Source organism: Hermetia illucens, chromosome 2, assembly GCF_905115235.1.
Source record: "Hermetia illucens chromosome 2, iHerIll2.2.curated.20191125, whole genome shotgun sequence".
Classification (NCBI taxonomy): Eukaryota; Metazoa; Arthropoda; class Insecta; order Diptera; family Stratiomyidae; genus Hermetia; species Hermetia illucens.
The window spans coordinates 5,969,160-5,982,044 of NC_051850.1; the positions used below are offsets into that span (position 1 = coordinate 5,969,160).

General features: G+C 44.4%; 1 protein-coding gene across 2 annotated transcripts in view; it reads left to right on the forward strand.

The window, feature by feature from the left end:
- The window catches only part of LOC119647657 (phosphatidylinositol 4-phosphate 3-kinase C2 domain-containing subunit beta), an 84,449-nt gene that overhangs the window by 26,874 nt on the left and 44,690 nt on the right, over positions 1-12,885 (forward strand). For both annotated transcript variants that reach the window (XM_038048727.1, XM_038048728.1), the window contains exon 5: positions 33-91. In XM_038048727.1, the coding sequence (XP_037904655.1) occupies positions 33-91 (59 nt within the window). The remainder of the gene's footprint in view (positions 1-32; positions 92-12,885) is intronic.

The window sequence follows — 12,885 nt, forward strand, 5'->3', positions numbered from 1 at the left end:
AATTATACGCTTCTATTTTTGTTGTTTTTCAGCTCCCGAGTGAGCGTGCTGGAGGCATTCGATCCACTCTTATCAAAGGAATGGGATGACAGTAAGTTGATTATCAAATATCATTTTACAAATTGTTTTCATGCTTGAAATTATGTGGAAATATTGGCGGAAGCAGACGGCTACCGTGGGCATATGCTTGTTTACTATTTTGTCTGTTTCGAATTTGATTTCGTATGAATTGATGATGTGAAATGAGATGCCAAGAGGTTAAACATCTGGCAGTGCGATGGACTTTGGATGAACAGTGTAGATGAGCGTTCAAACGCAACACGATAATTCCGTTTAATATGATGGAGCCGTTGGGGGTTTATAATTGAAGACAGAGTAACACAGTTTAATGCCCTTGGCATCAACATAAACAAATCGTTCCGTTGACACTTCTGATTGAAAAAGCAAAAAAAATTAGTCATGCTTTTGACTTTCTTTTTCTGTTATGGCTTGGAATTCAAATGCCCGCTTGAAAAGTGCAGCGCAATAAATTGCTGTTCGTTTATATTAACCATCTGTTTGCCGAGGGCAGTGACTGCTTGGCTGGCTTTCTTTGTTGCGTGTTGTATTTATTCTGAGTAGGTCACCCAAGAGTCTAGCCTCGCAACTAGTTATTTGATAGTATTCCCATTATGATCCGGAAGCTTTTCTTAGTGAGGTTTAAACAGTCGCGCTTGAGTTCGATTCCCCCCATGAGCACCCTGGACTGTTCCACTCCTGATGAGTTCGCCCAGCAAAGTTCCCTCAGCCGGGCCTCTTCCCAACGTCGTTATCATTAATCTATTTTCAACTCCACAGAATGGCTCTGCCCCGTATAACGTCATTGCTGCTCTTTTCTTGGCCAGCTCATCCACTGTCTCATTGTATTTTAGCCCAATGTGGCCTGGAACCCAGAGTATCCAGTCTTATTGAACCAACCGCGCATATTCAGTTGGTTAAGGTAAGGTAGGACCTAAGTGCCTTGATAGCCACTTGGCTGTCAGTTACATTAGTAATGTTCTGCCTCGTATAGTTCCTTTCGAGGTTAAAGCAGGCCCACCTGTCTATGGCGTATATTTTCACCTGAAATATGTTGGTTCGAAGTGCTTGGTTCAAAGTGCGTTTTCCTTAGGCCAACGATACCGTCACCTGTCAGTGTACTAAGTAATCAGTTATTGGTTTAAACCGTATGCCAATGCCATCCTCTCCCAGTTTGCCCTGTTATTCCAAAGTGTTTCAAACTTCTTACCCAAGGGAAATCTTGTTGTCATGTTATCCCTTGGTATTAGTGATTCGAGATGCCGCCTCGAAAGAATATCAATTTTTCTTCGATTTAGGCAATTCCCCGCCTCACTGATATTCCCGGTCATTCTGAAGATCGCCCTCATTGCCTGCATATGTATGTGCAGATGCAGAGGAACTAATCTCAGAAGTACTCCTCAGGGGTCGTCAGCGTCCTTTAACGGGTCGCTTACGATACGGGGTGTGACAGCCTCGAAGTGCCCGAATAAGTATTTCTGACCCCTTAGCTGGCAGCATACCTGCATCCTAGGTAGTAGCCTTGTGAAAGCCTCTCGGTGAAGTGCGAACCGCGAATGACCGGTACACGTTGGGACAAATTGGGAATCGCCGGAGCCGTCGACAGCTCTCTGTCGATGTCGAAGGGGTGATGTGAGCTTAGCTCTGCCAAGGTAGTAGTTGTGACGTATGTCAGGAGCCAGCCCCTTCGGCATCCTTGTCGGGTAGTGTGTATTGAACCGGTGTTAGTAGACCGCGTTGCCCCGAGCGCGTGCTGTTTCGTCCGTGAATTCCAGGATCAGCTAAGCGTAGGTCAGGCCTCAGGGAACTGGGTTAGGGGCTGTGTCCCCGAGGGTGCACCCGTTCCGGACTATTGCGGCCCGACCTCTTTTTCCATGAAAAATATACATAAATTAATAAGAAAAAAATCGACAAAACAACACGGAAGGAGGATGAGCTGAGTTTGTTTGGGGGCAACACAAAAATGCGTGGTTCACCGCAGCGATCAGCGAAAGATACAGCGAGGGCTGACATACCCGATGTGCTACCGTGGCGCCCAAATAAAGAGGAAGCCTTATCAAGTGGCACGGTTGACCGTGTGGAGATGGCAACTCTAATACTTTGTAGTGCCCCTGTTCCGACAAAAAGCCCAGTCAGAATCGCTAGTCCTGAGCAAATGGTTTCGGACACAAACCGAGTTCAAGTGTAGTCGACCGCCCTAGCTAGAGCTGAAGAGGAAAGGGTCCTCAGGAAATGCACACCAGTGGTGAAGCGTATGCGGTCGGCAACGTTCCTCCAGACGAACGTTTGCAAAGGCGTAAAAAACGGGCTGATGGAGCTGGAGGAACTATTGGGCCGTATCTCCTTCTATAGGCGAACGTGGAGAGCAGTAGAAGACGATTGGAGAGCAAAAACAGCCGCACTCCCCGCTGCAAACCAAAAACCAAAAGCAGAAAGGACGACGAAACGAAGAAGGACTAGACCGTCGGCTCTGCTCATTAAGCCGACGGAAGGCAAAGCATTTGGGGAAATCCTTAGTGAAATCCGCTACAGAATAAAGTACGAAGACAACGGAGCACAAGTGTCTTCCATGCGGAAAACGAGAAGTGCCAGAGTCCTCGTTGAATTGGGCCCGAAGACGACTAGCAAGAGTACGTTCTGCGAAGCGGTCAATGGGATATTGGGGGAGAAGGTTCTTGTTTCCAGTCTAGAGCCCATGTGCTCTCTACAAATTTGGGATCTTGACTGCCTCACAGAAAAGGTCGAAGTGTAGGAGGCGATAAACCGTGAATGTCCAGAGATAACCAATGCCCGGATAGGTATCACCCCTGTAAATGCTCGAGGCCAAAAACTCGCCGTGGTGGAAGTCCCCGAGTAATATGCGTGGAAACTCCTTAGCAGCGGGAGAATCAAAATTGGATGGGTAGTATGCAGGGTACGAAGGTGGATAGTCTCCACTAAGTGCTACAGGTGTGTGCCCTATAGACACACGTCAAACATTTGCAAGGGACGGACAGGAGGACAACATGCTGGAGATGCGGCCAAGTAGGTCATAAGGCGAAGACCTGCAATGAAAGCGAAATTTGCGTTCTCTGCAGGGAACGTGGCGCGTCTGGTGAGAGGGTCGCACACACTGCGGGCTCGGAACGGTGTCCAATTTTCAGAGCGGAAGTGGAAAGGGCTAGGGTTTAATGACATGATCCGCATTTTACAAATTAACATACACCGGAGTGCAACCGCTCAACAGTTGCTAGTATAGTTCGCTGTATAAGTAAATGCTGATCTTGTGCTAATTAGCGAGCAATACCCGGCCTTATGGCATCTCGACTTATCGGGCACCGCTGCCATTTGGGTTCGGGACGATGTTCGATTTCGTGTTCTTGCCCAAGGCCGAGGGAATGGGTTTGTCTGGATTCGGTGTTTAGGGATAACCTTTTTTAGCGTTTGGCTGACGCCGAACGAGATGATATCGGATTTTCGCCACCGGCTTGATTCTCTAGAGGACGCCATTACGAGCATGGAGAAATGAATCCTGGTAGGCGGTGATTTTAATGCCAGGGCCCTTGAATGGGGCATGCCTCAATCAGACTCCAAAGGGAAACGGATTCTGGAAATGGCGACGAGAACCGGGCTCGTAGTTTTAAACACCGGATCCATGCGAACGTTTCGGCGTCCAAGTTGTGAAGGAAGCATTCCGGACATCACTTTTTCGTCGGGATCTCTAACATCATCGGTGGACGCATGGCGAGTCCTAGAGGACTTCTCGGCAAGTGATCACCAGTATATCTTGGTGGGGTGGTAGTGTTAGGTCGGGACCTCTGGAACGCTTCCCACGATAGTCTGCTGAGACTCGATATGCCTGAAAATTCGCGCCTGGTCGGTTGTGCAGACGACGTTGCCGAACGCACTGTTGAACAGACGCAAAGCATACTTGGCATATTGATGCGGCGGGTAAGCGGATGGATAACTGTTCACGGATTCAGCTTTGTGCTGGAAAAAGCGAAGTAGTCATCTTGACCGGAAGGTCAATCCCGACCCTGTGTCTCATATCGATCAGCGAGTTGATTATAGAGTCAAAGTCAGCGGTTAAATACCTTGGTTTAATACTCGACTCGAAGATGAGCTTCTTCGAGCAAATAAAAGCAGCAGCGGACAGGGCTGCAGCTGGGGTCGCGGCCTTGAGTCGGCTAATGGCGAATGTTGGGGGCCGTATATCTGCTAGGAGACGTCTCCGACACAGTCGGTTCCGCTCTATGGCGCGGAGGTATGGGCTGATGCTCTTGACAAGGAGCTGCATCGTAAGTGCCTTGCTCAAGTGCAGAGACGGGGAGCTTTGCGAGTGGAGTCTGCTTATCGCACTGCCTCCGAACCGACCCTGATAGGGATCGCGGGAATGGAGCTATCTACCGTCGTAAGGGCGAGAACTTAAGAGAAGTGGTTGCCCGTGAAGAACGTCAACGCATTCTTACCGAGCGGCAACTCTCTTGGCAAAATGAGCCAGGGGGCAGATGGACTGCGCAGCTCATCGAATGAAATATTGAGGTACTTTAAATGTGTTTTATTGAGCAAAGATCTGATCGCACCGTTTGATGCTATTGAATACAAGCAGACATTGCGAATGGAGGTTTTCAGTCTATACACACACTCTGTATAGTGTCCTGCATCGCTCCTAAATTTGATCTTCCTGATCTGCAACCGTATTTCCTGTGTAGCAGATTTCTAGCATTTTTGCCTGCTGCTTGAAGACGTGCATTTATCATTTTTCCTGGGAGTTTTCTTCTCATATCCACTGTGTGTTTGTGTTTGAGGTGGAGGAGAAGCGAGCTTTATTGGGAGGCGGAATAAATAACAGGGATTTTTAGGTACTTTAGAATAATTTGATTTAAAAAACATTTACAGCTGAAATTAAGTAAAATATTTTCCATCGTTCGTACGTCTTTCTTTTTGGGTCTTTCAAGAAGCATTTCACAAGTCGATAATCGCCTTTCTTGCTGTCTTTTGGTCAACTGGTGCGGTATCCAATTTCCTTCTTTTTCGATGAATCCAAATTTCTGTGCGGGTTTTCCAGCTGTCGTTGAACCAAGATTTAACGTTTCCAATAACTCCTCCTTAGCCTACATAAGGATGAAATCTATGAGCGATACCATGACCGTCAGGTTGTGAATAAAATCCGACTCAATAAGTTACGGTGGGCGGGTCCTTAATCCGTATGGATGAGGATGAACGGGCCCGGAATGTCTATAAGGGCAATATCTATGGTAGAAACAGAAGATGAGGCGGACCCTACCTAAGATGGAGCGATGGCGTAGGCAAGGAGGCCAGACAGCTTTTAAGGATATCGAATTGGTGGACCTCGGCGCAAAATCGGGATGTCTGGAGTTCCTTATTGAGGCAGGCCTAGACTGGATGCGCCGTTGATGATGATGATGATTGTTTGCAATAACTTGATTCGAAAATCGGCTGGTAAATCTCGACATCCGACCAGAAAATGTGGCTTAATTTATCGCAGTCAACTCATTGGCTCCATCCTATAACAGTACATTGCCCAGTTCAACTCTGCAGCTGGTGAGACTACCCTGAGTTGAGTATAAACGATTTAAGGCTATTCTAAAGTAACAAAATAGTATGCAATAAGGGTAATAAACGACTTCAGCACGGTATCGAAAATATAAAAATATGAGATACAAAATGTCTTCCTTTACTCAGTTGATACCCTTACGGCTTTGAAGGTCATAGTTTAGTGTTAACGGCATGGTTTTTGACCTCATTTCTCCTTAAGTTGGGTTTATTATAGAAGTAAAAATACGAGCATCAATTGCAACAGCCAAATCAAGTGGTGCGTTGACCTACATGTGTGTTACTTCAATGAGTATTCCACAAGCGGAATAATAAAGATACATCTTTTATTGAGGTGAAAGATGAGAATCTCAGGTAGGAAGAAGTTATATTCTATTAAGGAGCGTCTCTCTGGGCGAGTTAGAATGTGCAATAAATGAAGTAACTTATGTATTTGTCGCGTTAACTAGATCCGAGAGAGAATCTATCGTAAAAGGGATAAACTATGTTAATCAAATAACATTCACTGTTTAAAGGAGCCATCCTTTTTTCAACGTTTTTGACGGGATCGTAAATCAGGCGTGCAGTTTCAAATGATCTATTCTACCCCTAGTCTTGTGATCACCTTCGTTTCTGACACTGAAGAGTCGTTTATCTTTCCCATCACCTGTTAACTCTCCCAATAGGTCCCTGATATTTGTATTTTTTCGTCCTTATTTCCATATCTTCACTTTGCAACAACAACTTCGTGAACTCGACCTTATCTTGGTAAAAATCGATTTCTCCATTCAGGCAACTATTCATTTTCTCCCTTATTTATGTACTTGCAAAATATTGCTACCTTTCGGCAGGTAACCTGTTGAACCAGTCAGTCTTTGCCATGAAAACATAGCGGCTTGAGAAAGTAGCTGAGTGAGTAGGAAACCTTTTTGAATCCAATCGCGATCCGGGGTAGACCTGGGATGGTACCGAGATGAGATGAGCAAAATAACAAATTCTAGAGGTTTTTTTGTGATTGTCAATGTTTACTTTTGTGAACGGTTGTGATTGCTAACATGTGGAGCCTTCCCTCCCCCAGTGATATTTATGACAACATTCCCTCCCAGAATGTGGAGATAGTGAAAAAGGTGAAAGGTAACAAGTGGAAGTGGATACTTAATGAACGTGAAGTGATATTAAGTGGAAAAATCAAATGCCAAATTAATAGGCTGTGTATTCCTCGGATACCCAAAATATGGAATGGTAATATGGTCATTAATTATAATTTTTGAAATCGTACAGGACGAATTATCTAATCTATTTATCTATCTATGATTGAGCTGTTGTATAACATAATTTAGGGCTTAGGTTGCTTTTACAAATCACATTTTGTGATGTTGGGTGTTCTCCGTCAAAATAGAATTCATAGTTTCTGCTTGAGCGTGTAGTAAAACTGGAATGAAAGTAAGAGAACATATGGATTTTGTAATATGAGAGAAAGTTACATTTTTGAGTCGCAAACAGTAGAAGATATATTCGTTATTAGCCAGCAAGTTTTATGGGATTGTTGTATTTCTAGAACTATTTGTTCTCTTCTTCTGTGCAATATTTTCTGGACAACTGAAGTAACAAATGGTTTCCGAGATACTGTATTAGGGGAAACAAACTCATTCCATACTCAATATTCCCTAGATTTTAGTTTTCAGCTGATATTCAAAGAAATATCTTGAAAATTTGCGAAAGGAATGCCAGATAAGAAACTTGCCTGCATGTGTCTGCTCTTCGGCGTCGGTGGTGTTCTATACGATAAAACAATTTCGAGTTTCGCAAATATAGTTTGGTTTTGGGAGCCTTTTAAATTTTAGATTAGATTTTTTGACTTTACAGTGAAAAGATGAATAGGTATAGATATCAGTAGCCGCGTTGGAAAGCCCAATTAGCGTTTTGATGCACCGGTTTGAAGCCACAAACTCTTAAGACCATGACTGGTGTGATAAGAGCAATGAGGCAGAGTTCAGCCGGCTCAGATCTTCAGAGCTAACCATTATTACTCACGAAGGAAAGTAACTCTCCTTCCCTGCAACTAGAGATCTCTTCGAGGCCTTCAAAAATGGTTTACTTAGTGTCCGTAGCCTGGCTCTAGCTAGAGCTGGGCAATCCAGGCACCGAAGGATTGCGAAGAACAGAGCCCCGCCTGGCCAGTCCGTCAGCCCGCTCATTTCTTTCTATGTTCCTATGACCAGGAACCTAGATGTGGATGACCTTGAGCGTGTCGCCTAGAGTATTCAGTGCACTTTGGAACTGCCTTATCAGCATGGAGGATGTCGTCGCTGAGTACAAGGCCTTAATGGCGCTTGGGCCATACTTCTGCTGGGAATACACTGGTGAATCCTGGGAGACCATATGATTCGAATACGCTATGTATATCCGAGAAAACTCCCGTAATGACTCCACAGAGCGTCTTTAGTCCGTCGGTGATGAATACTGTCTCATAGCCTTGTAGTACACCGCTAGTCTTCCACTCTGTCCTGATTGAAAAGTCATCAGCAAAGTATCTCGTGAAGTTCACCTTGCCTGCGGCAAAGTCCGTGGAGAATGTCCACAGTTTCCGAAGTACTTCGTCTAGGATGTTACTATAGTTGTGGGGCTTCACTGTCCAGCATCCAGACTCACGTAGTCTGACAGAAGTGCACGCTCTAGTCTAGGGATAGGAGGTGAGAGCATCTGCCGGGCAGGAATGCTGAGCCCGGTAGCAGCTGCACACGCGGTCCTTTGAATCCTATTAAGCTTCATTCTATGGTACTTTTTGATCAAAGTCTGCTACCATATATAACGTCGTACGTCAGCATGGGACGTACCACAGATTTGTACATCCAGAGAACCATCTTCGGCCGGAAACCCCATTTCTTTGCAAAGGTCCTCTTGCAGGCATAGAAGACACTAGACACTTCTTTGGTCCTTTGAGCGCTTTGATCCCTCACGTGTCATTAATACAAAATCAACGTGTCTGTACCGATGCGTGGGTCCGCATAGGGTTTCAAAATAGAGAATAAACGAAGGAATTCGCGACGGCCTAACGAATAGAAACCAGAACGCAAGCTAGAACTGAAAAATGAAAAAAACAGCTCGACCACGCGCGTGGAATTGAAAAATTGAAAATAATATATACAAATGAAAAGAAAATCAAATGAAGTCAAAAAATAAACAAGTCGGGAAACCGGAAGCTGGACGCTTCAGGTACGAAAGGTTTTGTGTATTTCTTAGTACGTAGCACATAATATATCCATATACAGGGTGCGGCATTTAATTTAGCCCCGTTCGCTCCCGTCCCAGACCGCAAATCAATTGTTACATGGGTCACTACATTCAGACAAACTGCAAGTGCGACAAAAGGAAGAACTGGAGTCCCTCGGCCCGTTAGATCACCTGAGAACATTGAAGCAGTGAGAGCGTCAATCGCCACGACGTTCTGCGCGCAAACACGCATCTGCCCTTGGACTATCCGATCGTTCTGTGAGAAGAATTCTTCGTGATGATCTTCATTTTCATCCCTGGCGAAGGCGATAGTGCAGGAACTTTCAGAACGTGACTTCAATTCTCGGATGAACGCGCGTGAGCTTCTTCTTGATGTCGTTCCCGAGGGTGCTATTGTTTTTTTTAGCGATGAAGCCCATTTTCATTTGTGTGGGTCGGTTAACAAACAAAACATGCGCTACTGGGCTGACACCAACCCTCGAGAATTGCATCAAAAGCCTTTGAATTCACCCAAAGTCACAGTGTGGTGTGCAATCTCCTCAGCTGGAATTATTGGTCCCTGGTTTTTTGAGGAAAATGAGGTTACAGTGACAGTGAATTCGGACCGGTATGTAAACATGCTACAGAATTTTTTTTTCCCACGGCTAGAAAATTTGGATTTGGGGGACACTTGGTTCCAACAAGACGGCGCAACAGCACACACTTCAAGAGCATCGATGGCTGCTTTGAGGGAACACTTTCCAGAGCGCCTTATCTCAATTAGAGGTGATTTGGAATGGCCGGCACGCTCTCCCGATCTGTCCCCTTGTGATTTTTTTCTATGGGGTTTTGTGAAATCCCGTGTTCATGTGAACCGTCCAAGAACCCTACAAGATTTGAAGACCAACATCCAAGAAGAAATTGCCAACATAACACCTGCTATGCTAACAAGAGTCATGACAAACGCCAGAAATCGGTTTACGCAATGTATGGAGAATGGGGGACGTCATCTAATAGATTTGATCTTCAAAACAATGTAAATAAAAACTTTAGACATGTACCTACATTTTAAAAAATAAATAAATATTTTCCGATGCATGCAATAGTTTTTATTGAGTTTTGAAAAAAGGAAGTTACGCTGCCGCACCCTGTATTATGTGAGAGTATCCACTTTCGGGTGATATTTACATTCATAGTCTTCAATTTTCAAAGAAGCAACAAATTTGAGGTATTATAACTTTGTTAGTAATAGTGCAATTTCCACGAAACTTGGTAAGATCATGCTCTATATTATAGCCTATATCACTGCAAAATTTCATGGTACTAGGATGAACCTAAGGGGGGTTTCTAATCAATTACAAAAAATTGTAGTAATATACTATTATTGACTTTATTTAAACAGATATCGGTATGGAAGGTATTTCGGAGCCCAGGCACCATATAGTGGCAGCCTCCTGATTCTTTTCAGATTTTTCGGTTTGGTAGTTTCTGAGAATGGCCCCCTTAAAGAAGTGATCACTTTCAACCCCCCGCGCTCCCCACCCTTCCAACGAATGTCAAAACTAAGATCGGCTTTGAAAAGTACTAATCGAGACCTTTAATTTGATACCCCACATGGCTATATTTGATGAAAAAAAAATTGTACACCCTCCTTTTGCATGTATGGGGACTCCCCCCTTAAATTCGACGTAAAAGGATGTAATTCACTGTATGCGTGAGCGTTCACAGTTCCCACCTTTCTACCAATCGCTATAACCGTCTCCGAGAAAAATGCGTGTGGCGGACAGAGAGACAGACAGACAGACAGTAAACCGATTTTAATAAGGTTTTGTGTTTACACAAAACCTTAAAAATAGAAGAAAAAGAAATGAACTTCAAACAAAAGAAAAATTAAAACTTGCACATAGGATCACTCCGAGCTCGGCGTGTTGTGTAGATATGATGATGCTGATTCTATTAGCGTTCATTTTTCCTTTTTCAATAAAAAAACAATTTTTTAATTCGCGGTTGCTTCTATGTTGCGCACTGGGATTTTCCCAAGATCGGGCTTCGAAAACTACACTTTTGGTTTGCATTGTGGTATCACCGGAATAATTGTAACCCCAGAATGTCCACCGATCACCGGAATAACAACGGTATTTACATCAACTTAACATGGATCCGAAATGAATTTTCGAGCAAGGACAATATCCAAAATTGAAACACCGGAGAGATGACGAGGATAGTTGTTTTCTTTGGATTTTAGAACTTCTTTGGAAAGTTGCCCGCAATGGCAGAAGTCAAATCGCGAACGATACCACCATTGATGTTGAACCAATCGCTTCGAGTCCTTTCAGGTTTACGTGGTACGCCCGCAGGGATAACAACTCCATAGGCGCCTTTTTACCCTCCTGTCTCTGTCGATGTCGGAAGAAGATCCACTTCCAGAGTCCGGACAGGGGCTGCTGCTTACCGGCAGATGCTCCCGTGAAAAATCTTGCGCAAGTCACCTGTCTCCCTCGCGAGAAAACCCAAATTTTTTCTCTCCAGATGTTCCCGTGCGAAATTTTTTCCAACCGCACCACCACTTGTCACCCGCCAGTCCAGCTGTTCTCCCGAGAACCGCTCCCCATGCCGCTACGTTCGCCTTGGACTCTGTTGAGTTCATGTTGCAGCAACATGCGCGTGCGCCTACGGATGTGGCAAATCATTCCCCTCTGTCAAGATCAATTCGCCCGAATGCATTCAATAATTGTGCAATCTGCAGCGAACATTAGGGTGATTGCACATTATGAAATGCATTATTTGACCAAATTAATTCAGAAAGAGACGAATGAGATTCCACTCCCCTCGCGAAGCCGCGGTCACTACAGTCGTCTCGGTTAGATTTATGCCGAGTCCGGATCTTGCGGCCCACAGGCACGACTTTTCCAACGCTCCTTCCATGATATTATTTATAATGGAGGGAAACATTCCTGACACCAATATCACCAAGTCGTTGATACTAACGTTGTTGAATGCTCTCTCTAGGAAGGCAGCTATGACCTCGTGAAGAACGGTTTCTGTGGATTTGCCTTTGAGGTAGGCGTCCTGGGACTTCGAAAAGGGCATTTTCTCCACAATCGTCCTTAAGTGGAAATCCAGGACGCACTCTAGGGTTTTCAACACAAAAGAGGTGGAGCTGATTGGTTGAAAGTCCTTCATGGAGTCATGGCCACGCGTGCCCGCTTTCGGTATGAAAGCCACTCGTGCGCATCTCTAGGATTGTACATAGTACGTATCTTAAAGAGATACAACTCCGGTAATTCTGAACAAGCCACGGCTCAACTCTTCCCTGCTGCTTCTGTAGTGTGACTATATGCGGAGGAGCTGTTCATAGCCCAGCCGATCTTATCCTTGGTAATTATCGATTTGATAGTCTCGCATGGCTGGGTTAGCTGCAAATCCTCCAAGCAAGGCTCTGACTCACAGTCCTCCTCGCTCCTCATCCAAGATAGAAACGACAAATGGCGTGAATGGACATTTCGATGCTCTTGCAGTTTTCACTAACTTCTCTTGTGAAACATTGGTTTGCTGGACTAGTTGTGAAAAATAAGGAATTTTGGCTGCATCAACAAAGGACGTTGTTTACCTTTCTATAGGACACGGTGTCGATGTCGGTCAGCGTCAATCGGTTTTTTCTATTCTACGAGGAAGAGGAGGAAGAGGTTTTCACTTTGGATATTTTTTTATTGCCCCTAGTACCTAAAATTTACGAAGTTCATATTTAAAAAAAATTGGCAATGATTTTCCACAAGGAATCTGGTTTAATTATCTCTAACTTCACATTTTTCATGCAGTGCTCATGTTTGGTCCATTCGGGATGACACTTCTTCGAGATTTAAGTGAACAGTTGGTCACCATTGTAAAAAAAAATCAACCTTCACACACTGACGTCCCATACAATATGAAGGGTCATACAGGTTCTTTCATCTGCATCTACAATTGGATTGAAAAAACCTTTAAAAACCATTTCCAAATAGAGAGGCCGAAACTATCCACTCCGGACCCTAAAATGCAGAGTGGTGAAAAAAAGCCTAATCCGGATTAGTGTACATTCGA